The sequence below is a fragment of the Pantherophis guttatus genome, chromosome 16, assembly GCF_059756535.1.
Source record: "Pantherophis guttatus breed Tessera chromosome 16, ASM5975653v1, whole genome shotgun sequence".
Classification (NCBI taxonomy): domain Eukaryota; kingdom Metazoa; phylum Chordata; class Lepidosauria; order Squamata; family Colubridae; genus Pantherophis; species Pantherophis guttatus.
In genome coordinates, this window is record NC_142078.1 from 9,226,378 (window position 1) to 9,253,981 (window position 27,604).

The window sequence follows — 27,604 nt, forward strand, 5'->3', positions numbered from 1 at the left end:
TGGGCCTTTCATTTCTGTTTGTCAGAAATAATGTACGTGTCAAGTTTCCGAAAGATGCCCTAATTAATTCATGAGCCATGATCCAAACTTCAAAGGAAATATAGTAATTTATTAGGAGCAACATTCCGGCAATACTCGGATGCAGTTAGGACTGATCCCACGTAGATTTACGTTCCCCTATGATCCTGTCTCTCCCCTCCTCTCTGGCCATGTCATAAATCACATTCTCCAATTAACCACTTTGGCTGGCTGTGAAACCTAACACCCTCCTTCTGATTGCGGTCAGGAAGAATGTATGGAATTCACTTCAGTTCTCCCTCCCTCCTGCTCATGGCAACTTGAAAGCTTTGCAAGTTGACAGTACGGTCTCCTGCTTGGGCGGGGGGTTGGACTAGATGACCTACAAGGTCCCTCGCAACTCTGTTAATCTGTAATCTGTAAAACAGACATAGCTTTATCTAGAGGCATGTACAGATTAGTTGCGATTACAGTGTTATGAACGATCCCCCATTCTGACTCCAGAAAGCCAATTATTATTCGGTACTCAAGGAGATGCCAGGTTGAGGTTTCTTCCCCTAAGAGTCCTTCAGGATTTTGAGGGCTCTCCAAACTAGGGAGAAGAGAGCAAGCAATTTCAGGAATAAGCCCTAAAGAGGCAAAGAGCTGAAATTCAATTGGTCCAAAATTCAGAACCAATTTATGCTTTTTACCCTCGGCAGTCTGTGCAATGAAACTCTTCAAAGAACAATTGTTCCCAAAGATGAGTCCACTCTTGACGTTAGGTGAAGCATCGGGGGCTGCAGTGCATAGGAAAGCAGCACCGGAGGGGAAGAACTAAGCTATACAACTCATCAGGGTCACAACTGGGAAGAAGGACAAGTTGGTTTCCTGGGAGCATGAAGTGGCTTTTTTTATTGTGGTCCCAACGGAGTAGCGTTTTACCGCTTCCTTTCCACAAAATTTCCAAGGACCCTGGAAAAATCGATGGAGAACAGGCCTGTGAACAGTTAATTTTGAAGAGTCCTCATTATCTTCATCCCTTGCAGAGGAAGGAGGAGGAGGGAGGAAGAATAAAGGAGGAGGAGGAGGAGGAGGAGAGGAGGAGGAGGAGGAGAATATAGAAGAATAGAAAAGGTGGAGCAGGAGGTGGAGCAGGAACATGAAGAATAGAAGAGGAGGAGGAGGAGAGGAGGAAGAGGAGGAGGAGAATGGAGGTAAAATAGAAGAGGAGATGGAGAAGGAAGAGGAGATGGAGAATGGAGGAAGAATAGAGGAGGAGGAAGAAGAGGAGGAAATGAAGAATAGAGGAGGAGGAGAATGAAGAATAAGGGAGGAGGAAAATGAAGAATAGAGGAGGAGGGGGAGGAGGAGGAGGAAGATGAGAATGAAGAATAGAGGAGGAGGAGAATGAAGAATAGAGGGGGAGGGGGAGGAGGAGGAGGAAGAGAATGAAGAATAAGGGAGGAGGAGAATGAAGAATAGAGGAGGAGGAAGATGAGAATGAAGAATAGAGGAGGAGGAGGAGGAGGAGGAGAAGCTCTCTATCTTCTATTTACAAGCATCCCAGGGCCCTCACTTGGTCACTTTGGAAACCAAATGCTGGGGGAAGGCGACCATGAATAGACCCAGCAATCCCTCTCTTAGGTTCTCATGGCCAATCCACAGCCATCAGAACCTTCCAGAGTCCTCCTAGAAGCCAAGGTTCCTTCCGAAGCCCACAGGAGACTAAGTGTGACTTATCGCTTCCCTCCCTTCCCTGATTATCCCGCAGGCTGAAAAGCTGCAGGCGGGCAGGCGCTTCACCCTCCGCAGAACAATCAGCCTGATTTTTCCTAAACAAGAGCTGCCTTCCAATCAATGCTTCCAGCGGTAACGGGCTTCACTCAGCAGGCCGCCGCTCCTTTCCGTTCCGATGCGATTCAGGGGTCATCCAACGCCCACCGCCTCATCCCTTTTTCCAAATCCAGGTTTCTCCGCGCTCGAGAAATTACTGGAAAGGAAGAATGCCAAGGTGTCAAGGTTAAAGCTGAATGTGTTCCCATCAGCATTCATAAGCCTTAGCAGGTAATGAGATGGTTGAGCATTTGAAATGCAGCTGAAATGCTGCAAGGAAGGAAAAAATAATAACCTGGCGCTTCCCTGAATACATATTCGACCTACAGATGTTTCTTAAAAACACATTCCCGATAGCCCCAGATAGCTTGGCCTGGGAAGAGAGGCATTGCCCATTCAAGCAACATCTGGAAAACCCCTGCATTCCCGCTCGCTCTTTTTGATTTGTGTGAAATTTTGATTTAACTTTACATTCTGATTTCTAGAGAGATAACTCTTGACCGGCACAATGCATGGAATTCTTCCATTTGCTAGCCTTCTCGGTTTTCTGCAGACGGTCACACTATTTATACATCCTACGAATGTATCTTTTCTTTTATGTACACTGAGAGCGTATGCACCAAGACAAATTTCTTGTGTGTCCAATCACACTTGGCCAATAAAGAATTCTATTCTATTCCATTCCATTCCATTCCATTCATAATTTCTATTCTATTCTATTCTATTCTATTCTATTCTATTCTATTCTATTCTATTCTATTCTATTCTATTCCATTCCATTCCATTCCATTCCGTTCTCTATTCTATTCTATTCTATTCTATTCTATTCTATTCTATTCTATTCTATTCTATTCTATTCCACTCCACTCCACTCCACTCCACTCCACTCCACTCCACTCCACTCCATTCCATTCCATTCTCTATTCTATTCTATTCTATTCTATTCTATTCTATTCTATTCTATTCTATTCTATTCTATTCTATTCTATTCTATTCTATTCTATTCCATTCCATTCCATTCCATTCCATTCTATTCCATTCCATTCCGTTCTCTATTCTATTCTATTCTATTCTATTCTATTCTATTCTATTCTATTCTATTCTATTCCATTCCATTCCATTCCATTCCATTCTACTCAGGTGACCTTGTGAGATGGAAAGTTGTATTTGGGCATGCGTGGACACAATCACGCACAAACACACACCTTAAAGCACAATTGTCACTGCTAGAAGCTTGATTTTTGTAACACAATGTCAGGACCGTTCGTAAGGGTGCAGCATAGACGATTTATTCAAGCTATACCCAGGAATCTGGTCAACTAATCTTCAACGCTAAATTGGTGACAGATAAGGGTCAACGGAATTCAGCAAGGGTTGGACGTGCTTGTGGGCACGCAACGATTCTAAGCTGATGGCGTGCTTAACTCCGCCTCCCCCCCCAGCTCTTCTCTTACACAGAGAATACTAAACCTCTTACTTAGAAGAGCCCAAGGCACTTATGTATTTTGCCTACAGCAGATTTCAAGTGGAATCCATAGCATTTCTAATTAAAAGGCAACAATTATCAAGAGATCTACTTAAACAAAAAAAAGCAATTTCTTGCTAAATGGACAAGGACATGTGCGTGGCCCAAGCAGTGTTTTAAGAAAACCACTCGCATTCATGTGCAGTAAAACAAGAAGCCAATAAAGGTAAAGGTAAAGGTTCCCCTCGCAGATATGTGCTAGTCGTTCCTGACTCTAGGGGGCGGTGCTCATCTCCGTTTCAAAGCCGAAGAGCCAGCGCTGTCCGAAGACGTTCTCCGTGGTCATGTGGCCGGCATGACTAAATGCCAAAGGCGCATGGAACGTTGTTACCTTCCCACCAAAGGTGGTCCCTATTTTTCTATTTGCATTTTTTTACGTGCTTTCGAACTGCTAGGTTGGCAGAAGCTGGAACAAAGTCACGGGAGCTCACCCCGTTACGCAGCACTAGGGATTCGAACCGCTGAACTGCTGACCTTCCCAACAAAGGTGGTCCTTATTTTTCTACTTGCATTTTTTAACGTGCTTTCAAACTGATAGGTTGGCAGAAGCTGGGACAAGTCACGGGAGCTCACCCCGTTACGCAGCACTAGGGATTCGAACCGCTGAACTGCCGACCTTTCAATCGACAAGCTCAGTGTCTTAGCCACCTCGTCCCCTTAGAAGAAGCCGATAGTTTAGTCTTAAAAAAGGGCTCCTCTGCTTAATGCCTACAATAATGTTATCCCTGCAATATATTGCTTTGGTGAATGTCATTCTGAAAATACGAGCGCTTATAAATCCCTTAAATTGACCATATTCCTCTTCTTATAATTGTGTGCTTCATCTTCTATTAGCCAGCCTCCTTTCTCTGTCAGTATTTATTACGAGGGCCGCTTGCGCAGAATGTTCATTAATTAATAGGCTACGGTTTGTGTAATCCTAATTAATTCTCCAAAGCTTCTCTGTGTTCCTCTCCTCCTAGCCATCTTTTTATAAAGGTCTTACGGGATCTCAAGTAACGTTGAGTAGCCTGGTGAACCAAAACCGAGTGATGCTGGAGGAGCACGCACGCCACCTCCTGAATGAACCTGAAAGGACCACCATGGGCTACTACTTGGATGAATATAAGGAGAAGAACATCTCGATTGATTCCCTCATCATGGCTCTTTTTGAATTGCTCAACACCCATGCCAAGGTTAGTGTGGTGGAATGGAGTCTGGATTCCACAGAGAGAAGGAGGGAGCTGCTTCGCGGAGGGCAGAGAGGCAGTGTAGATTGGGATGTCTGGTAGGCAGGAAAAGGATTATGACGGCTCCTCCCTAGCAGTTCACAGTTATGAAGATAGTTACTTTAGTCTGGCAAGATTCTTTCTGTAGGCGAACAGCAATACAGAAATCGCCAGGAAATATCTTCATGTGTCGCTCTTGGTTCTTAGTCTGGCAAGATTCTGTCTGTAGCGAACAGCAATACAGAAACTGCCAAGAAGTGTCTTCATGTGTCGCTCTTAGTCTGAGAAGATTCTGTCTGTAGGCGAATGGCAATAAAGAAACTGCCAGCTCTCTTTGAACTGCTCAACACCCATGCCAAGGTTAGTGTGGTGGAATGGAGTCTGGATTCCACAGAGGGAAGGAGGGGCTGCTTCCCAGAGAATGGAATGGAATGGAATGGAATGGAATGGAATAGAATAGAATAGAATAGAATAGAATAGAATAGAATAGAATAGAATAGAATAGAATAGAACTTTTATTGGCCAAGTGTGATTGGACACACAAGGAATTTGGTGCATACGCTCTCAGTGTACATAAAAGAAAAGATACGTTCATCAAGAATCATAAGGTAAACACTTAATGACAGTCATAGGGTACAAATAACCAATCAGGAAACAATATCAAGATAAATCGTAAGGATACAAGCAGCAAAGTTATAGTCATACAGCCATAAGTGGAAGGAGAGGGCAAAGTGGTAGCACCACCCCAATTTGAGATATGGAATCAGAAATGGGCAGGATCCTTGATTCTGTCTACAGAGCCTACTGCTATGCAATTTTCATGGATCTCGCCTTGTTTATTTATGCACCCAGAAGGTCACCATATGCAAAATATCACTCCAGCATCCCATCCTGAGCATTCATCATCAGTGCCAGTAGGGAGTGGAGTTTGTGGAAAGGAGGAGGAAGAGGGGAGGAGGAGGAGGAGGACTGCAGGTCCTTTCTGCTCTCTGAGCTTGGTGGTTTTCTTGCAGACACAACTAGGTAACCTCATCCATGCTAGAAGACAGTGGAGTTTGTGGAGGAAGGTGGAGGAAGATAACTATGCATTCTTTGGTGTTCTCTGAGATCGGTGGTTTTCTTTCAGACATTTCATTACCCAAATAAGTAACCTCATCAGTGGTAGAAGACAGTGGAGCTTGTGGAGAGAGGAGGGGAGGAGGAGGAGGAAGAGGAGGAGGAGGAGGAGGAGGAAGAAGAAGAAAAGGAGGAAGAAGACAACAACTGTGCATTCTTTGGTGTTCTCTGAGATCAGTAGTTTTCTTGCAGACGTTTCATTACCCAACTAGGGAACATCTTCAGTGCTAGAAGGGTGTGGGGTTTGGGAGGAAGAGGAAGAGGAGGAGGAGGAGGAGGAGGAGGAGGAGGAAGAAGAAGAAGAAGAAGAAGAAGAAGAAGAAGAAGAAGAAGAAGAAGAAGAAGAAGAAGAAGAAGAAGAAGAAGAAGAAGAAGAAGAAGAAGAAGACTGTGGGGTCGTTGGTGCTCTCTAACTTGGTGGTTTTCTTACAGATGTTTCATTACCCAACTAGGTAACCTCATCAGTGCTAGAAGACAGTGGAGCTCGTGGAGAGAGGGGGAGGAGGAGAAGGAGGAGGAAGAGGAGGAGAAGGACTGTACATTCTTATGTGTTCTCTGAGTTTGGTAGTTTTCTTGCAGACGTTTCATTACCCAACTAGGTAACCTCATCCGTGCTAGAAGAGAGTCGAGTTTGCTCTTATTTCTCTTATTACCCACCACTCCCTTCTAGCACGGATGAGGTTACCTAGTTGGGTAACGAAACGTCCGCAAGAAAACCACCAAACTCGGAGAGCACCAAGGACCCCTCGCTTCCTTGAGGTCGATATATGCACGTGTGTCCGCATGTCGTCCTCCCATCAGGCACCGTTTACTTTTTTTTGTTTTATAAATAGTTTTTATTGAATATAAATATTAAAAAAGACATACGTAACATATACACAAAAAGAATATAATTTCTTAAGCATTTTTTCAGAGTGACATTCTACAATTCTACTTATAATATATTCCTTCACCTTTCTGTAATCTAATAATATTTTTATTACATATATATGTATCAATCGGTAATATATCCCCTATATTTTTTGTATATTTCTAATTTTTAACCAATTATACCAATTATTCCATATTTTATCATAGTCTGATTCTTCTTTGTCTTGTAATTCTTTGGTTAACCTATCCATTTCAGCGCATTCTAAAATTTTCCCTATTACTTCTGTTTCACTTGGTATTTTTTCTTGTTTCCAATTTCTTGCGTAGGTTATTCTTGCAGCAGTTAATATGTGAATTGTAAGATATTTGATATCCTTAGGGTATGATTTGTTAAATATCCCTAATAAAAATGTTTCTGGCTCTTTTTCAATCTGTGTTTTTGTTATTTGTTCCAACCATTTTTTGATGTTGCACCGTTTTCAACGCCCCATTCCCCGTCTTGTTTCTGCAGTTCTCCCTCCTGTCGGAGGTCAGAGGGGTGATATCTCCACAAGACCTGGACCACTTTGATCATCTGGTTCTGAAGAGGGAAATAGAATTCATGAAGGCCCGGCAGCCCTCCGGGACAGGAACAGATGGTTACTCCACAACGTCCTACAGTGATTCCGCCTCGTGTACCGAAAGCCATTTTACGTCCACCACAGCCAGTTCAGCTCGGGTAGGTATGGTTGTCTCAGGCTCGGCTCTCCCATTTTGGCCGCCATGTCCCTGCCCCCCTTTATACAGGTATTCCTCGACTTCCAACGGTTCGTTTAGTGCAGTGGTGGAATTTTTTTACTACCGTTTTTTTTTTTTACTACCAGTTCTGTGGGCGTGGCTCGGTGGGCGTGATGTGGCTCGGTGGGTGTGGGAGGGGAAGGATACTGCAAAATCTCCATTCCTTTCCAACTCCCGGGGGAAGGATATTGCAAAATCTCCATTCCCATCCCACTCCAGGGGAAGGATACTGCAAAATCTCCATTCTCTCCCCACTCCTGGGGAATGATACTGCAAAATCTCCATTCCCATCCCACTCCAGGAGAAGGATACTGCAAAATCTCCATTCTCTCCCCACTCCAGGGGAAGGATACTGCAAAATCCCCATTCCCATCCCACTCCAGGGGAAGGATACTGCAAAATCCCCATTCCCACCCCACTCTAGGGGAAGGATACTGCAAAATCCCCATTCCCACCCCACTCCAGGGGAAGGATACTGCAAAATCATTCCTTCCCCGCTATGTATGTCTAATTTAATGAAAAGAAGGACTAGGGGAGACGTGATAGCAGTCTTCCGATATCTCAGGGGCTGCCCCAAAGAAGAGGCAGTCAAGCTTTTCTCCAAAGCACCTGAGAGTAGAACAAGAAGCAATGGATGGAAACTCATCAAGGAGAGAAGCAACTTAGAACCAAGGAGAAATTTCCTGACAGTGAGAACAATTAATCAGTGGAATAACTTGCCTGCAGAAGTTGTGAATGCTCCAAAACTGGAAGTTTTTAAGAAGAGGTTGGATAACCATTTGTCTGAAGTGGTGTAGTGTTTCCTGTCTAAGCAGGGGGTTGGACTAGAAGACCTCCAAGGTCCCTTCCAACTCTGTTATTCTATTCTATATATAAATATTTCCCCTCTCCCCCAAGGAAAGGATTTTTAGAGAGCGGAAGCAGCATAGAAAAGGTACCATTTATTTTCCCCTGGCCAATCACTTCTTTCCCACATTCCAAGATTCCAAGAAGACACAATTTGAGAACTGCCTCGGGTAAAAAGCCACTGGGAAAAGGAATTACAAAGGGGAAAATCGACTCTGTCCAGGAAATCAAGAAGACACCTGGATCCTCTGCCAGTATCTTGTCTTCTCCCATCTCCCCTCCCTGCCAAATGAAGTTAGCGTAATCGCCTATTTAAACGTGCAGCCCTGAGGGCCATGAAATCAATTTGCTGGTAATAAAAACACCTTTCATCAAAGCCTCATTAGCAGGCTCCGGAAGAGAAAGGCTGTTTAAAGAAGCTGGTTGTTGAATGCCTGAACTCCTACAAAGCCACAGGGAAGAGGTTGGGTATTCAAGGCAACTGTGAAGGGAGTCCTTTTTAACAGCAATAGCACTTAGACTTATATACCGCTTCACAGTGCTTTACAGGCCCTCTCTAAGCGGTTTACAGAGTCAGTCTGTGGCCCTCGACCATCTGGGGGTCTTCGTTTTACCGACCTCGGAAGGATGGAAGGCTGAGTCAACCTTGAGCCAGTCAGGATCGAACTGCTGGCAATTGGCAGAATTAGCCTGCAATATTGCATTCTAACCACTGTGCGACCATGGGGAGGGAGGAAGGGAGAAGGAAGGAAGGAAGGAAGGAAGGAAGGAAGGAAGGAAGGAAGGAAGGAGAAAAGAGAGGGAGAGAAAGAAGGAAGGGAAGGAAGCAAGGAAGCAAGCAATAGCAATATCACTTAGACTTATATACCTCTTCACAGTGCTTTACAGGGCCTCTCTAAGCGGTTTACAGAGTCTGCATCTTGCCCTCCAACAATCTGGGTCTCCATTTTAACCGGAAGGATGGAAGGCCGAGTCAAACTTGAGCCAGTCAAGATTGAACTACTGGCAGTGGGCAGAATTAGCCTGCAATACTGCAATCTAACCACTGAGCCATCATGGCAACGGAGGGAGGGAGGAGGAAGGAAGGAAGGAAGGAAGGAAGGAAGGAAGGAAGGAAGGAAGGAAGGAAGGAGAAAAGAGAGGGAGAGAAAGAAGGAAGGGAAGGAAGGAAGGAAGCAATAGCAATATCACTTAGACTTATATACCCCTTCACAGTGCTTTACAGGCCCTCTCTAAGCAGTTTACAGAGTCAGTCTATGGCCCTCAACAATCTGGGTCCTCATTTTACCGACCTCGGAAGGATGGAAGGCCGAGTCAAACTTGAGCCAGTCAGGATCGGACGACTGGCAGTGGGCAGAATTAGCCTGCAGTACTGCATTCTCACCACTCTTAATGTTAGAAAAATGTTGTTGAAGGTGCTTCCATGAAGAAGTGGGGGGGGGGTTTCAAACTATTCTCCAAAGCACCTGAGGGCAGGACAAGAAGCAACGGATGGAAACTAATCACGGAGAGAAGCAACCTAGAACTAAGGAGAAATTTCCTGACTCTGAGAACAATTAACCAGGGGAACGACTTGCCTCCAGAAGTTGTGAATGCTCCAACACTGGAGGTTTTTAAGAAGAGATTGGACAACCATTTGTCCAGGATGGTGTAGGGTCCCCTACTTGAGCAGGAGGTTGGATAGAAGACCTCCAAGCTCCCTTCTAGCTTTTGATTCTATGTATCTCTTCCAAATAGGGACGTGGTGGCTCAGTGGCTACGACACTGAGCCTGTCAATCAAAAAGTCGGCAGTTCACCGGTTCGAATCCCTAGTGCCACGGAATGGGGTGAGCTCCCGTGACTTGTCCCAGCTTCTGCCAACCTAGCAGTTCGAAAGCACATAAAAAATGCAAGTAGAAAAATCAGGACCACCTTTGGTGGGAAGGGAACAGCGTTCCGTGCGCCTTTGGCGTTGAGTCATGCCGGCCACATGACCACGGAGACGTCTTCGGACAGCGCTGGCTCTTCGGCTTTGAAACGGAGATGAGCACCGCCCCCTAGAGTCGGGTACGACTAGCATGTATGTGCGAGGGGAACCTTTACCTTTACCTTATCTCCTCCAAGATGCAGTCATAAAGTGCCTCTCATTAAAAAGGGGTGCAAACATACCACACTCCTGAATGTGTGATGCCACCAAGCAACACATAACAGGAGGGAATCCGTGTTAGTCTCTGGCAGCAGAAAATCAGGAGACGGCTGAGAACATCTTTTCCGGCTAACAATTTTTATTGAAAGGTTTTTAATGCATCTGATGACGGGAGCTGCCGCTTGCAAACTCTTACGCCTTTGAATAAAGCATAAATATATATATATATTTAAAAAAACTCCTCCTTTTTTGGCTGCCAAGTAACAAAAGCAGCTAGGAAGATTCTTAATAAGCAAAAGCAAAGGACTTTTTATAATATCCATTTGTGTTTTCTCATGCCGGCCTGGAAAAATTCACCCACGAGAAGAAGCAGATTGTGGTGTTTTTTTGTTTTTTTTTTAAAAAGATGTTCTGCTTTTGTCTCCGGTCTGCTGTCGTGATGCAATTACCTTTCCTAAATTAGTCTTCCTTTTACGCTGACGGCTATTCAAGTTAGAAGCAGGCCCTCCCGAACCGTGTTAATGTCCTATTTTCATCGGCAAAAATCTTCTTTGAATCAACTTGGATGAGCCGCCCACCGTTTTTTTCTGAAGGAATCATGTCTAAAGGTCTCGGGTGAAAGTGAGGAGAAGGCGAAGTTCCTTTTTCTCTCCAGTTTGCTCTGCAGAGGCATCCTTTGATTCTCCCTCCTGTCTTTCTGCTCAAGCAGCTTCCACCTTGCAAAACAAGCAAGCAGGCAAAGGGCAGCCCGATCGATCTGCTAAAAGAAACTGAAATTCAATCGCTCTTTTCTTTCGTTGACAGCCAACCCAGCCGTGTAAAACCAGCTCGAACAGTTTGAAAACCTGTGGCTGTTTAAGTCAAAGGTGGTTAGTGACAGGAGGAAGAGAGGGGAGGGGAGGAAGGAAGGGCAGAGGAGAGGAGAGGAAAGGAGAAAGAAGGAAAGAAGGAGGGAAGGAAGGAGAAGAAGAAGGATGGGAAAGGAAAGGAGAAGGAAGGAGGGAGGGAGGGGAGAGGAGGGGAAGGAAGGAAGGGCAGAGGAGAAGGAAGGAAGAAGGAAGGAAGGGCAGGGGAGAGGAGAAGAAGGAAAAGGAGAAGGAAGGAAAGAAGGAGGGAAGGAAGGAAGGAAGGAGAAGAAGAAGGATGGGAGAGGAAAGGAGAAGGAAGGAGGGAGGGAAGGGAGAGGAGGGGAAGGAAGGAAGGGCAGAGGAGAAGGAAGGAAGAAAGAAGGAAGGAAGGGCAGGGGAGAGGAGAGGAGAGGAGAGAAAAGGAGAAGGAAGGAAGGAGGGAAGGAGGAAGAGAAGGAAGGAAGGAAGGAGGAAGGGCAGAGGAGAGGGGAAGGAAGGAAGGGCAGAGGGGAGGAGATGAGAAGGAAGGAAGAGGAGAGGAAGGAAGGGAAGAGAAGAGAAGAGAAGAGAAGAGTTTTATTCAGCCAAGTCTAATTAGACACACAAGGAATTTGTCTCCGGTACAGAAGCACTCAGCATACATGCAAAACAACAGAATAATAATAATAATAATAATAATAATACCAATAAAAGCAGGTAGTAAAGAAGATGATAAGAAGGATAATAACAATACTATTGCCATACAACATGGATAAATAGACATAAAAACACTATTGTGAAGATTAGGTGTTCAGCAGAGCGATGGCACGAGGGGAAAAAACCCGCCTCCATGTCTGGTTGTTTTGGTGTGCAAAGCCCTATAGCGCCATCCCGAGGGGAGGAGTTGAAACAGTTTATGTCCAGGATGCGAGGGATCTGAAGATATTTTTATCAGCCCTCTTTCTGATCTGTGCAATATATTCGTCTTCAGTGGAAGCAATGGCTTTCTCCAGAGACAGCTCGGCCAACTTGCGATCCCATAAACACAGACCTGTCACATTTCAGTGCTCAACGTCTCCCTCGAGAACCCGTTTTGAAAGTCAATTCCCTTCCATCAAAGGGTGATGAGGTCCGTGAGAAGGAAGGAAAGGATATCGCTCGGCCCTGGGATTTTGCTTAGATTGCTTTTTCCCCCCCCATTTTTATAGCTTCTAATCTATTTCTTCCTCTCTACCTTTTCCATCCATTGCATGCTGCGTCCACGTCAACTCAACCCACGTGGCTAGGAGAGGCTCCTGTGGCTGATTGATTTGATGGAGGTGAGCAATTTCTGTGTTTTATTTATTTATTTTTATTAATTTATTATTTGTCAAACACGTATAAGATAACGGATATAAGTATAAACATGATTATGCATACAGGATAAGGATACAAATAAATAGGGACAGTAGGAGAAGGACGGAAGGCACGCTGGTGCGCTTATGCACGCCCCCCTTACAGACCTCTTAGGAATGGAGTGAGGTCAACAGTAGACAGTCTAAGGTTAAAGTTATGGGGGTTTGGGGCAGGGGTGTGTTCCAGGGGTGAAATCCAGCAGGTTCTAACAGGTTCGGGAGAACCCGTAGCGGAAATTTTGAGTAGTTTGGAGAACCAGCAAATACCACCTCTGACTGGCCCCAGAGTGGGGTGGGAATGGAGATTCTTCCCCCAGGAAGGGAGGGAATGGAGATTTTGTAGTATCCTTCCCCTGGAGTAGGGTGGGAATGGAGATTTTGCAATATCCTTCCCCTGCCACGCCCACCAAGCCACGCCCACAGAACCGGTAGGGGGGAAAAATTGGATTTCACTGGTGTGTTCTACTTACCTTACTACCAGTTTGTATGTCAACTGAAAATAGATAAACTGTTTTTTAAAAAAAGAATGGAATTTGTGGTACATAATCAACCAAGAGCCTTGGTAGTACAGGGGTTTAAGGCACCCTGTTATTAAGCTTATTAAGACCAGCTGCCTGCAATTACTGCAGGGTTCGAATCTCACCAAGGCTCAAGGTTGACTCAGCCTTCCATCCTTTCTAAGGTAGGTGAAATGAGGACCCAGTTTGTGGGGGCAATAAGCTGACTTTGTATAAAATATACAAAAATATTTGTATAAAATATACAAAAGGATGAAGGCTATTGCTGAGCACATTGTAAGCCGCCCTGAGTCTTCGGAGAAGGGCGGCATATAAATCAAATTTAAAAAAAAAAAAAAATCCATCCATCCATCCATAACGAATGGAAGAAGTTGGTAAATTGGGAGGTTGGCTTCCGATGACGAGAGCCGTGTTTTAAAACAGGGAAGCTGTGCCTCAATTTATGAACGCGGTTTTCCTTTCTCCTTGAAATGCACTTAAGCACTTAAGGGTTGTTTTAATGTTTAATTTTGTTTAATTAGGCAGCGAAATTTCATTAAGGAGGAACGCACCTTCGGATGGCATTCGGAGGCATTCTCATCTGTCCAATAATCTGAAACGTCAAGAATTTTTTTTTTTTATTTATTTAAAAAAAGGGGGAAGAGGTAGAAATAAAATTGGAACCGATTCCTGCAGGCTGCTTCCAATTGGAGGGCCAATATTTATTTTCCTGCCGTGTTTTTTTTTTTTTTTTTTTAATTTGATTTATATGCCGCCCTTCTCCGGAGACTCAGGGCGGCTTACAATGCGTTAAGCAATAGCCTTCATTCTTTTGTATATTTTTTATACAAAGTCAGCTTATTGCCCCCACAAACTGGGTCCTCAATTTACCTACCTTAGAAAGGATGGAAGGCTGAGTCGACCTTGAGCCTTGGCGAGATTTGAACCCTGCAATAATTGCAGGCAGCTGGTCTTAATAAGCTTAATAACAGGGTGCCTTAAACCCCTGTACTACCAAGGCTCTTTTTCCTTACAGGGTAGCTTCTCCTTGAGCTAACGGTCCCGTTTGACCGAATTTCATTCGGCGCACCGTTTTGCTGCTGACGGTTGATCATTGCTTGGGGGAAAAAAATATATATATATTCCTTTCCGTTTTGCTTCTTGCTCTCCAGGTTTTGTCAAACAGAAACCTGCTAGCCCAGCCTGGCTCCTGTGTCACTTTCCTCTTAAGGATTTCTCCAATCGCTGTCATGTTTTATTAGCGGGGGGTTAATTGTGCTTTGTACTAATTGAAAACAGCTCAGGCTGATCACGGAGGTTCGTTGCTTCCCAAATTGGCTTTAAAAACGGAGCCAGTCACAATGGGGGGAAAGTGGCAGGGTGGTTTTTCTTTCTTTCTTTCTTTCTTTCTTTCTTTCTTTCTTTCTTTCTTTCTTTCTTTCTTTCTCCCTTCCTTCCTTCCTAATCTCCTTTCCCCCTTCCTCCCTTCCTCCTTCCTTTTCTTTTTCTTTCTTTCTTTCTATCTTTCTATCTTTCTCCTTTTTCTTTCTTTCTCCCTTCCTTCCTAATCTCCTTTCCCTTCCCCTTCCTCCCTCCCGCTTTCTTTCTTTCTTTCTTTCTTTCTTTCTTTCTTTCTTTCTTTCTTTCTCCCTTCCTTCCTAATCTCCTTTCCCTTTCCCTTCCTCCCTCCCTCTTTCTTTCTTTCTTTCTTTCTTTCTTTCTTTCTTTCTTTCTTTCTTTTTTTCTTTCTTTCTTTCTCCCTTCCTTCCTTCCTTCCTTCCTTCCTAATCTCCTTTCCCTTTCCCTTCCTCCCTCTCGCCATCCCTCCTTTTCTTTCTTTCCTTGCTTCTTTCTTTCTTCCTTTCTTCCTTCCTTCCTCCCTCCCTCCTTTTTTTTCTTTCCTTTCTTTTTCTTTTTTCTTTCTTTCTCCCTTCCTTCCTAAACTCCTTTCCCTTCCTCTTCCTTCCTTCCTTCCTCCCTCTCTCCCTCTCTCCCTCCCTCCCTCTCTTTCTTTCTTTCTTTCTTTCTTTCTTCGTTCCTTCCTTCCTTTGCCAATTCTTCCTGAGGTTTCTTGGATTTTTTTGGGAAACCTGTGATCGACTGCCCCCTTGTGCATCAAGTAGAAGTTGGTTGCGACTTAGGCAAGAAGCCAGGCGAGGAGATTTGAGGTAGAAGAAAGGACTTTGAAGGGAGAAGAAAAGATGTGGTGGGCGAGGAGTAGGGATTTGACAGTTGCCTTCATTATGAAATGGCCAGAGTGATGAGAGAGAGAGAGGGAGAAGGAGAATCGAGAAGAGAAGGATGGATTGAGATACTTAGTAAGAGATAGAGATATAGAGAGAGATGGATAGATAGATAGATAGATAGATAGATAGATAGATAAGCAGGCAGAGAGAGAGAGAGAATAGATAGATGAAAAAGAGAAAGGTGGATTGAGATCCTTAGTAAGACAGACACACACACAGAGAGAGATAAGGTAGGTAGATAGGCAGGCAGGCAGAGAGAGAGAGGAATAGAGGAATAGATGGATGGATAGATACAGGAATGGAGCATAGATAAATGAAAAATGAAAAATGATAGATAAATAATAAATAGCTGGGTAGATAGATAAATGGATGGGTAGGAGAGAGAGAGAGAGAGAGAGAGAGAGAGAGAGAGAGAGAGAGAGAGAGAGAGAGAGAGAGAGAGAATGAATAAATAACTGGTGGCATCTTGGCTTTGTGTGACCTTTGTATGCAGTTTTCCTGGTTCCTTAGGCTTCCCAATCTATTAAAAAAATCACTATATTTAATCTTACAAGAGTGATGGTAAAAGGTAAAGGTAAAGGTTCCCCTTGCACATATGTGCTAGTCGTTCCCGACTCTAGGGGGCAGTGCTCATCTCCGTTTCAAAGCCGAAGAGCCAGCACTGTCCGAAGACTCAATGCCAAGGGTGCACAGAACGCTGTTACCTTCCCACCAAAGGTGGTCCCTATTTTTCTACTTCCATTTTTTACCTGCTTTCGAACTGCTAGGTTGGCAGAAGCTGGGACAAGTCACGGGAGCTCACCCCGTTATGCGGCGCTAGGGATTCGAAACACTGACCTGCCGACCTTTCGGTCGACAAGCTCAACGTCTTAGCCACTGAGCCACCGTGTCCCTGAGAGGGATGGTATGGACTTTTAATTCAACCCAATGACAGTGTCTATTTCCAGTGCCTTTTGCTGCTGATAATCAGCCAAAATACAAGATAGGGTCCAATTTCCAAAGTTAGTTACTCCCAACTTTTTATTAGAAAGAGCGACTGGACTATCCTGAATGGAGAAGAGCTTTGCATAATGAAATAGTTTGGGGTTGGATCCCTTGGTAATATCACATTCCTTGTTTTTTTTCCCCCCCTGCTTGCCAGAATTCTTCCGATGGCGGTAGGAGTGGAAGCCAAAGCAGGATCAATGCCTTACCTGACATCTCCCTGGTAAGAGAGCATTATCTCAAGGGGTTCTCCAGCTGATTGCTCTCCAAGCTTTAATAGTTCTGAGTGGTGTTGATCGATGAAATTGTTGCCTTTCTTTCTTCGCATGAAGACCCATCATCCATCGTACCATTTTGTTCTGCTAAAAGAAGTGGAGGTAAGGGGGTGGCAGGAGGCAGAGAGCAGATCACCTTCTGATACATCCCATTGATGTCACCAGAGTCTCTGCAGCTCCTTAAAGCAGCGGAGTTACTTCCCAAGGATGTCCCAGGTTTAATTCCAGTATCCCGCTGGGACATGGATTCTTTAACCGATAGAAGATAATATTTGTAGCTTGTGGTGGACCTCTAAGGCAGGGGTGAAATGCTCCCGGTTCGGACCGGATTGCTGGATCCGGTAGCGATGGAGGCGGGCATTTTCGTAGCAAAAATCCCTGCCCCCCCTCCCATTGCCCAGCTGAGCTGCGCAATCATCAGAGGCTTTTTTTAAATTTATTTTTAAAAGCATTTTTTCTACAACCTCTTTGGCCGAAGAGGTTATGAAAAAAATGTTTTTAAAGGGAAAAAAAAGCCTCTGCCGATCAGGCAAGTCAGCTGGGATCATCAGAGGCTTTAAAAAAAGAAAAAGAAAGAAAGCCTCTGCCAGATAAGGCAAGTCAGCTAGGATCGTCAGAGGCTTAAAAAAAAAAAAAAGCTTCTGCTGATCAGGCAAGTCAACTGGGATCATCAGAGGCTTTAAAAGCATTTTTTTTTACAACCACTGCTCTAAGGTCCTTGGTGGTTTTCTTGCAGACATTTCATGACCCAACTCGGTAACATCATCAGTGCTAGGAGGTAATGGGTGGAAAGGGGGAGGAGGAGGGGGAGGAGGACGACTGTGGGGTCCTCGATGCTCTCTGAGTTTGGTGATTTTCTTGCAGATATTTGATTACCTAACCAGGTAACATCTTCAGTGCTGGAAGGGAAGGGGTGGAGGGGAGGAGGAAGAGGAAGAGGAGGAGGACTGCAGGATCCTTGGTGCTCTCTGAGCTTGAAGTTTTCTTGCAGACATTTCATTACCAAACTGGGGAACATCATCAGTGCTAGGGATTCCTTATACCCGTGATGGCGAACCTATGGCACGCGTGCCACTGGTGGCACGCGGAGCCATCTCTGCGGGCACGCAAGCCGTTGCCCTAGGTTGCCTTCTCTATGCATGCGCGTATGCCGGCCACCTGATTTTTGGCTGGGCAAGCCCACGCTGCCCCTCCCTCTCAGGAGTCCCCACACAGCCTGTTTTGGATGCAGGTAAGTGCAGGGCGCATGTGAAGGCTTGGGAAGGGTGAAAAACGGGCCTACCGGAAGTTCGTTTCCAGCCTCCGGAGCCTGGGGAGGCTATTTTTGTCCTCCCGGAGGCTCGAGAAAAACCCCTGGAGCCCGGGGAGGGCAAAAATGCCCTCCCCCCCTGCACTGTGGTGCAGGAGGCTGACTAGGCCATGCCCACCATGGCCACGCCCACCCAGCAACCAAGCAAAGAACCCCTTGCTATAATTTTTGAAGCCCTGGCAAGGTCCTTCCCTCAGTTGGAACTGTTGTGGATTTAATAAGACAAACACAACTTTTGGATTAATCAGAGACAATTTTATATATTGCGCAATAGGTTCAAAGCTCTGTACATGAAGCGTTGAACAAAGACAGAAATTAGGTACAATGGTTTTATACCCTTCTAGACAAAGGATTCTGTTAACTCAGCAATTCATGTGGTCATATACATTTGTCATTTTTAATTGACATTTCCTAATTACTGAGTTTCTTTGCAAAACAGTTATAATTCTTTTTGTAGATTACCGAAGCATAGACTCAAATCATCTTCTGACGATAGACAACTTTTAACTCATGTGGATCCCCTTGACCTAACCAACCCTTAAGCTGTATGTCATTAGAATGTTCCTTTCTTCTGACAACTTAGAGGCCTCCTAGAGGAACCAAAAGGATTTTGGCTGAGTTTGTACTTTTTCCAACCGGATGCATTGCTTTTTAGAATAGAGTGAATAGAAAGTTATCCAGTGGTCATCTATCAGAGCCCGCTTCATTTACATTAGAACATCCACCCCTGACATCTCCCTCAGAACGGAAGGATGGCCCTCAGCCTGAAACAACCTGGCCCTCTCCTGCTCTTGCGGCCACGTCTGAATCTTCTTCCCTCCATTCCTTCCTTCTTTAGGACGATGTCTCCTCTTTCTATGAAGAACTTCCAGCTTTTAGGCCCTCCCCTCCTGCTCCGTCCTCTCAATCGCGGGCAGATCCTTCAGACCAAGCACACAAACCCAGTTCGGGATCTTCTGAATCTTCCCAGTCGGGGCTGTTCTTCATGGCTCCTCAAAGCCCCATGCCATCTTCCAGCCTCTCCGAGAAGGACACCCACAGCCTGGCCTCCAACTCCACCACTGGCTCTTCCATGGAGGACACGGCCTCCAGCTCCATCTACGCGTCCATCTCTCCGGCGACTCGCATTTCGAGGAAGCCCACGGAGGCCCGATTGTTGACGCTCAACCAGCACCCCATGCTACCTTTCCCTCGGATCCAGTCGCCCTCCCGGTTGAAACAGCCTTCCCCTGAGGCGGCTGGCACGGCCCCAAGCTCCCCTACCCATCTACCCCTTCCCGCCCACCCGGCTGCTTTCCCTCCCGGCGAGAAAAGCGGTTTTGAAGTGGGGAATACCCAGCACTTTATCATGGTTGAAGTTCATCGGCCAAATAGCGAACCAGATGTGAATGAAGTCAAGCCATTGCCTCAAGCTAGAGGTGAGCACTTTGAAATCCTTCTTTGTCTCATCTCCTTCCTTCCTTCTTGTCTTCCTTGCTTCTTTCCTTGTTTCCTTCCTTCCCTGATTTTTCCTCTTTTTTTCTTCCTTCCTTCCTTCTCTGACTCTTCCTTTCTACCCTCCTTGGTTCTCCGAGGAGCTGAGGGAGATGAAGCGCCAGAAAAGACGCCTAGAGAGCAGTTAGAGATCTAGTCGCTCCGAACCCAACCGAACACTGATAAGATCTCATATTAAGACTTACCTAGTGGCGATAAAAGCGGCAAAATGTAACTATTTTTCCGCTCTTATCGCATCGGCAGATAATCGCCCGGCCGCCCTGTTTAGGGTGACCCGCTCCCTCCTCCATCTGGGAGCGCGGGAGGATCCCTTGCAGGGTCGTGCTGAGGATTTTGTTCAGTATCTGCACGATAAAATCACTCAGATTCGGGAAGGCTTAGTCTCTGACTGGGTAGGTACAGACGGGATGATGGGTGCCGGTCTTGAGACTGTCATTTGGGAGGAGTTCGATCCTGTTGCTCCCGAGGACGTGGACAGGATACTCAGGTTGGACTGGAAGACCTTGAAGGTCCCTTCCGACTCTGCTATTCTATTAATCGGTAGAATGCCTTGCCTTCAGAAGTTCTGGGTGCTCCCATCACTGGAGATTTTTAAGAAGAGACTGGACAGCCATTTGTCTGAAATGGTATAGGCTTTCCTGCCTGAGCAGGGGGTTGGACTAGGAGCCTTCCAAGGTCCCTTCCGATTCTGTTATCCTATAATCCCAGTATCGATTAACCAGTGGAACTGCTTGCCACCAGAAGTTGTGGGTTCTCCATCACTGGAGGTTGATAAGAATCCAACTCTGTTATCCTGTTCTCAGCAGCCTTCCCTTTCTTTCTTTCTCTGCTCTGCTGCTTCCTTAACAGCTTGTCTCTCACCGTTTCCCATCCCAGCCTCCACGCTCTCCCAGCTCTCGGACAGCGGGCAGACGCTGAGCGAAGACAGCGGCGTTGATCTGGGAGAAGCGGAGCTGAGCACCAGCAGAGAGAGGAGTCAGCGGCTGCAGGGCCTGCCACCAGCACGAAGTCACCAGGGAGTCCCCAGAGTGGGCAGAGCGGTAGAGGCAGGACCCAAACCGGTGAGGCATCCCTCGGGCACGAGCACCAGCAACAGGCAAAGTTGCAGCAGCTCCCACCCCATATTAGAGTAGAGTAGAGTAGAGTAGAGTAGAGTGTGGAGTGGAGTGGAGTGGAGTGGAGTGGAGTGGAGTGGAGTGGAGTGGAGTGGAATGGAATGGAATGGAATAGAATAGAATAGAATAGAATAGAATAGAATAGAATAGAATAGAATAGAATAGAATAGAATAGAACAGAATATGGAATGGAATGGAATGGAATGGAATGGAATAGAATAGAATAGAATAGAATAGAATAGAATAGAATAGAATAGAATAGAATAGAATATGGAATGGAACGGAACGGAACGGAACGGAACGGAATAGAATAGAATAATGAAGAATAATGAAGAACAGAATATGGAATGCAATGCAATGGAATGGAATGGAATAGATTAAGGAATAGAATAAGAACAGAACGGAACGGAACGGAACGGAACGGAACGGAACAGAACAGAACAGAACAGAACAGAATAGAGGTTTAGGTTTTGCTTTAGATTTTCTGCCCAAGGCAAAATTAGAACTCGGGACCTTCCGGTTTCTAGTCTGGTGCTTTAACCACTATCCCAAACTCCCCCGTAGGCAAGGAGAAGGGGATGAAAACTCAAGATGAAACACGTCCTCGTGATTTATAAAAAATAAATGTCGCTATCCGCCGGTGAATTACACATTTTAATAGCGTAATTATAGAACATTTGCGCTTACTCAAAACAGCATCGATTTTGGCAGAAATTGAAGGCCACGTTTCTCCACTAGAGGGCAGCATTGCCTTTCAAATTTAGGGTAGCCCGCAAAAGGAAAAGAAAAGAAAAAAAAATGCAACAACACACGTAACCTCTGTAGAAAGGCCTTCCCCAGGAAAGATTCGAGATTTTAGTAAAAGTTTTGGAGATGAGTCCTTCGCGTCCATCATTCCCGTGCCAACTTTGCTCGTTTCTCCCACTGATGTTCTCCTCCTCTCCGTCTCTCTACAGCCAGGACTCCTGGAGCCAACTTCCCATCTAATCCGTGTGTCGAAGAGCGCCCCGACCTTGGGCATCGCCATCGAAGGGGGTGCAAACACGCGACAGCCCCTGCCCAGGATTGTCACCATCCAGGTATGGTGGACCATACCAGGGGTTCCTCAAGGAAGTGGGGTCCTCTGGTCCTTGGAAAGGACACCTAAGGAAATTATTTTTGGTAAGAAGGGTTAGAAAAATGCTGAGACGTTTTCTCCATAGCTTTGCTCTCCGACTGGTCCTGACCTTGAAGAGCCAAAGAAAGAGACTTTGTGATAAATTCTTCCCCTAAATTCCAACAAAACTTCTGAATTGTTCTTTTTTTTTCCCCTTCTTTCTTTCTTTCTTTGTTTCTTTCTTTCCTTCCTTCCTTTTCTTTCTTCCTGCCTTTCTGTCTTCCTCCAATTGCTCTATCTTGCCTTTCTTTCTCTCTTCCTCTCTCCTTCCTTCCTTTCTCTTTGCTTTCTCTTTTTTCTCTTTCTACTTCCTTCCTAACTTTTCTTTCATTCCTTCCTTTCTTTCTGCCTTCCTCCAATTGCTCTATTTTACCTTTCTCTCTTCCTCTCTCCTTCCTTCTTTCCTTCCTTCCTTCTTTCTTTCCTTTCTCTTTCCTTTCTTTTTTCTTTCTCTACTTCCTTCCTAACTTCTTTCTTTCTTTCCTTCCTTCCTTTCTGCCTTCCTCCAATTGCTCTATCTTACCTTTCTCTCTTCCTCTCTCCTTCCTTCTTTCCTTTCTCTTTCCTTCCTTCCTTCTTTCCTTCTTTCCTTTCTCTTTTTTCTTTCTCTCTTTCTACTTCTTTTCTAACTTTTTTCTTTCTCTCCTTCCTTCCTTTCTGCCTTCCTCCAATTGCTCTATCTTACCTTTCTCTCTTCCTCTCTCCTTCCTTCCTTCTTTCCTTTCTCTTTCCTTCCTTCCTTCCTTCTTTCTTTCCTTTCTCTTTGCTTTCTTTTTTCTTTCTCTCTTTCTACTTCCTTCCTAACTTCTTTCTTTCTTTCTTCCTTCCTTCCTTTCTGCCTTCCTCCTATCGCTCTATCTTGCCTTTCTTTCTCTCTTCCTCTCTCCTTCCTTTCTCTTTGCTTTCCTTCCTTCCTTCCTTCCTTCCTTCCTTCCTTCCTTCCTTCCTTCCTTCCTTCCTTCCTTTCTCTTTGCTTACTCTTTTTTCTTTCTCTCTTTCTCCTTTCTTCCTAACTTTCTTTCCTTCTCTGCTCTCTCTTGTCTTTTCCTTCCCTGCCACAGAAGGGCGGTTCTGCTCACAACTGCGGCCAGTTGAAGGTGGGCCAAATAATCCTGGAAATCAATGGCACGGCCCTCTGCGGGAAGGAGCACCGCGAAGCCGCTCGTATTATTGCCGAGGCTTTCAAGACGAAAGAGAAGGATTACATCGATTTCCTCGTCACAGAATTTAACGTTGCACTTTAGGGGTCTGGAAGACCCCAAAGCCAAAAGACCAAGAGATGGGAGGAAAGAACAGGGTTACGAGATGTCTGATGTGCCCAGTTGCGTGCACGCTGTCAGGATTCCGACGGATGCCTCGAGCCAAGCTTCAAAAGAAATCCAGTTATTTATTAGGAGCTTCATGTCGGAACGTTTCAGGTGAAGCCAACTCCGGCCCCACGTAATTTACATCCCAATCATGACCCTGTTTCCCCCCCTCTCCCCAAGGTGTGTCATCAATCACATTCGCCAACGGAGCAATTTTGCGGATTGTAGAGATCATTCCCCTCCGGCTGCTTTAGGTAACTCTGGGCAACAGCCTTGAGAAAGATATGTCTGGAATGTGCTCCTGTCTTTGGCTGCTTCGTCGGTTTCATATCCCCCTTGCCTATGGCAACTCGAGAGCAGGCCAGGGATGCTTTGCGAGTTGACACACACCTGTACACCCAGGTAGAGCCTAGACAGGATTTCCCACCGAGCAAATGTAGGGTTGGATTGACCTCTCCTCAACATAATTTCTCTCTGCTAACGGCTCCCCAATCTTGATAGACTTTGAGAAGCCCATCATCCTTCTTCCCACCGACCATCCTTAACTGGTTCGTAAACCACCAGCTAGCTCACCTGTCTCTACTCCTCTGCCTCCGTCTTCGAATAACCTGGCAAGGCACCTGTCTGAAAATATCACTTGCTTCCTCTCGTAGCTCTTCCTACCTTCTTCCCCTTGTATCTTACGGGAACATCTTACAATCATGGCAGGTCCCAGTTTGGGCAGGAGAAGATCCGGGCACCATCAGAGGGAAGTAAAACCATCCGTGGATTCTGATTCCGATGTTTTCGGATTTCGTCCCAGTTGATTGACGCCTCTGCAGTGACCTTCCCCGGATTCCGCCTTGTCGTCGGTCCCTAGCCAATAATAATGGGGGGGAACCCTTCAAGATTTCACTATATGTACATAAAAGAGAGACTGTGGTTTAATTTTTCAATAAACGTGTTAGAAAAAAGAACCGCGGCTGTTATTTGGTTCCACCAGCTTTTCACCACCATATAAAAAAGATGTGGAGACTCTAGAAAGAGTGCAGAGAAGAGCAACCAGGATGATTAGGGGATTGGAGGCTCAAACATACGATGAATGGTTGCAGGAACTGGGCATGGCTGGTCTAGTGAAGAGAAGGACCAGAGGAGACAGGATAGCAGTCTTCCAATATTTGAGGGGCTCCTACAAAGATGAGGGGGTCAAACTATGTTTCAAAGCCCCCAAAGGCAAGGCTAGAAACCAATGGATGGAAACTAACCAGGGAGAGAAGCAATCTAGAACGAATGAGAAATTTCCTAACGGTTAGAGCAATTAACCAGTGGAACGACTTGCCTCCAGAAGTTGTGGGTGCTCCATCACTGGAGGATTTTTTAAAGAAAAGGCCGAATAGCCACTTGTCTGAAATTGTATAGGACAGTGATGGCGAACCTTTTCGGCACTGAGTGCCCAAACCAAAACGCACATAGATGCATTTGTATGTGTGTGCGCCGGAAACCCAAAGAACAGCTGACTGGCGCCCGCATACCTGTTTTGGGGCCATTTTGAGGCTGTTTTCTGGGCCATTTTCGGCCCCAAAATGGCCTGAAAATGGCTCTGAAAACAGTCCAGAAAACCGGCCAGAAAACAGCCCAGAAATAACCTGAAAATGGCCCAAAATACAGTCTGTTTTTTGGCCATTTTTCTGGTGGTTTTCAGGTGGTTTTCCAGTGCTCCGGTGTGCGTGAATACCAGCTGGCACGCCAGACACCAGAAAAGCAGCTGGTAATGGCACATGTGCCCACAGAGAGGGGCTCTGTGTGCCACCTCTGGCACGTGTGCCATAGGTTCGCCATCACGGGCAGAGGATCTCCTGCTGAAGCAGGGGGTTGGACTAGAAGACCTCCAAGGTCCCTTCCAACTTTTTCTACTTTTTCTACTTTTGCACCAAAACACCCTTCCCACCCATTGGCTAGAAGGCTGTGAAATCACAGAATTCAATCCCCTGCCCCAGATGTCACAACAACCACCAATATTTTCCTGATCTTAGGCGGCACAGCTCATCCTTGACGTACGACGATACGCTTAAAGCATCCTAGGCATTTTTGTCGCTGTCTGGTTTCAGTTGCATTTAAAAATAGACAGGTGTGTTTTGTTTTCTTGTGGATTTGTGGAAGGGTGGACACCGCTCGTCTTCAGCTTATGACCGCAATTGAGCCCAACATTTATGTCGCCAAGTGGCACCCCAGCGATGCCCTTGAAGTGATGTCCCGGTGCCTGGAGGCGGTACGGATCTGGATGGGGAGGAACAGGCTCAGGCTCAACCCATCCAAGACCGAGTGGCTGTGGTTTCCAACGTCCCGATATAGTCAGCTGGTGCCATCGCTGACTATTGGGGGCGAGTCATTGGCCCCCACGGAAAGGGCTCGCAACTTGGGTGTCCTCCTGGATTCACGCTGTCTTTAGAAGAGCACTTGACGGCCGTGACCGGGAGGATTTTTCATCAGGTTCGCCTGATCCGCCAGTTCCGTCCCTTTCTGGATCGGGACTCGTTACGCACGGTCATTCATGCCCTCGTCACCTTCTGTTTGGACTATTGTAACGCTCTCTACATGGGGCTCCCCTTGAGGAGCACTCGGAGGCTCCAACTGGCGCAGAGTGCGGCCGCGCGGGTGGTGATGGGAGCGACATGGCACTCCCATGTAACGCCTCTCCTGCGCGAGCTGCACTGGCTCCCGGTGGTCTTCCGAGAGCGCTTCAAGGTTTTGGTTATCACCTTTAGAGCGCTCCATGGCTTAGGACCTGGTTATTTACGGGACCGCCTGCTCCACCAATAGCCTCCCACCAACCAGTACGCTCCCATAGAGAGGGGCTTCTCCGGGTGCCGTCGGCCAAACAATGTCGACTGGTGGCCCCCAGGGGGAGAGCCTTCTCTGTGGGGGCACCTACTATCTGGAACGAGCTCCGCCCGGAGATACGGAGGATCCCGGATCTGCACACCTTCCGCCACGCGCTTAAGACGTTCCTATTTCATCAAGCTGGCCTGACCTAAATTTTCCTCTTTTAAATGGGAATTTTAAATTTGGTTTTAAATTATTGGGGTTTTAAAATGGTTCAGCCAAATTTATTTAATTTGTTTTATCTCTATTTTAAATTTTGTATCTATATGTTTTATTTTATGGCTGTTCACCGCCCTGAGTCCTTCGGGAGTAGGGCGGTATACAAATTTAATTAATAATAATAAAAAAAAAAAGTTGAGAAATTTGTTAAGTCAGTTTGGCCCCATTTTGTGGCTTTTCTGGCCACCGTCGTTAAGGGAATTGCTGTGGTTGTTAAATTAGTAACCTGGCTGTTAAATGAGCCTGGTCAGAAGGTCACAAAAGTGGATCAGAGAACACTGCTACGGTCATAAAAACGAAACAGTTGTCAAGCGTCTGAATTTTGATCACATGACCATCTGCAAAGGTCGTAACTGTGAAAAATGGTCCTAAGCAGTGGTGAAATTCAATTTTTTTTACTATCGGTTCTGTGGGCGTGGCTTGGTGGGCATGGCAGGGGAAGGATACTGCAAAACCCCCATTCCCTCCCTATTTTTGGGGGAAGGATATTGCAAAATCTCCATTCCCTCCCCACTCCTGGGGGGAGGATACTGCAAAATCCCCATTCCCACCCCACTCCTGGGGAAGGATACTGCAAAATCTCCATTCCCACCCCACTCCTGGGGGAAGGATACTGCAAAAACTCAGTTGCCTTCTGAAGAACTGAAGAGGCTTCTTGGATGAGAAGCGAAACCTCTTCAAAGAAAAACCAGGAAGTCCGGTTGCCTTCTGAAGAACTGAAGAAGCTTCTTGGATGAGAAACGAAACCTCTTCAAAGAAAAACCAGGAAGTCCAGTTGCCTTCTGAAAAACTAAAGAAGCTTCTTGGATGAGAAGCGAAACCTCTTCAAAGAAAAACCAAGAAGTCCCAGTTGCCTTCTGAAGAACTGAAGAAGCTTCTTGGATGAGAAGCGAAACCTCTTCAAAGAAAAACTAAGAAGTCCCAGTTGCCTTCTGAAGAACTGAAGAGGCTTCTTGGATGAGAAGCGAAACCTCTTCAAAGAAAAACCAGAAAGTCCAGTTGCCTCTTGAGAAAAAAAGCACCTTTGGGACGCATGGCAAGCAACTCTCCGTTGCAGACAATTGGGTTTGAGGAAATGCCCCACTTTCCAGGGGGATCCGACCTCCCCCCCACCAATTTCCCCCACTGACCCATAACTCCCTGCAGGGAACTATAACTCCCCTTCCTTCCTTCCTCCCTCCCTTCCTCCCTCCCTCCTTCCTTCCTTCCATCCATCCATCCATCCATCCCTCCGCTTTGGACCCAACGAAAGGCAAGCTTTGCCTTCCATTCAAAACTCTTCTTTTATGTTAATGACGCCCCGCCTCCCTCCAGCTGCCATGGGGGGGGGGGGCGGGAGAGCCTTGTCAATCTGCAGCTCTTGCCCAGCTGGCTCCTCCCCCCCCTCCCACTCCTTTCCAGATGCGTTTCGACACACTTGGGTCTCGTTAGCAAGCCGCCAATTCATAACTCCAGGAAACGACCCGCCCTGTTCAAAACTTCTGCAGCCTTGCAGCAAAACTCCGAAGCCAAGTTGGCTCCAAAGTCAGGAGGCAGGAGGACCAACTTCGCTTGGCCAAGTAAATATTGGGGTTGGAGTTGGAGTTGGGGTGGGGGGGCTCCCCGTTTGGGGGGAGAG

General features: G+C 46.0%; 2 protein-coding genes across 7 annotated transcripts in view; both read left to right on the forward strand.

The window, feature by feature from the left end:
* Positions 1 to 26,120, forward strand: part of WHRN (whirlin) — a 109,239-nt gene extending 83,119 nt beyond the window's left edge. Inside the window, exons 8-15 of one of the 4 annotated variants that reach the window (XM_060694445.2) lie at positions 4,321 to 4,533; positions 7,064 to 7,270; positions 12,415 to 12,447; positions 16,407 to 16,472; positions 18,672 to 19,251; positions 20,204 to 20,388; positions 21,399 to 21,521; positions 22,660 to 26,120. In XM_060694445.2, coding sequence (XP_060550428.2) covers positions 4,321 to 4,533; positions 7,064 to 7,270; positions 12,415 to 12,447; positions 16,407 to 16,472; positions 18,672 to 19,251; positions 20,204 to 20,388; positions 21,399 to 21,521; positions 22,660 to 22,842 — 1,590 coding nt within the window. In that variant the 3' untranslated portion in view covers positions 22,843 to 26,120. Of the gene's footprint in view, positions 1 to 4,320; positions 4,534 to 7,063; positions 7,271 to 12,414; positions 12,448 to 16,406; positions 16,473 to 18,671; positions 19,252 to 20,176; positions 20,389 to 21,398; positions 21,522 to 22,659 lie in introns of all 4 variants that reach the window. The other 3 variants (XM_087880016.1, XM_087880018.1, XM_087880017.1) reach the window with 3 other exon arrangements.
* A 1,178-nt stretch (positions 26,121 to 27,298) lies between these two features.
* AKNA (AT-hook transcription factor) overlaps positions 27,299 to 27,604 on the forward strand; it is a 60,446-nt gene continuing 60,140 nt past the window's right edge. For 2 of the 3 annotated variants that reach the window (XM_034424622.2, XM_034424618.3), the window contains exon 1: positions 27,299 to 27,545. The gene's annotated coding sequence lies outside the window, so the exon portion shown is untranslated. The remainder of the gene's footprint in view (positions 27,546 to 27,604) is intronic. The other variant, XM_087880019.1, reaches the window with a different exon arrangement.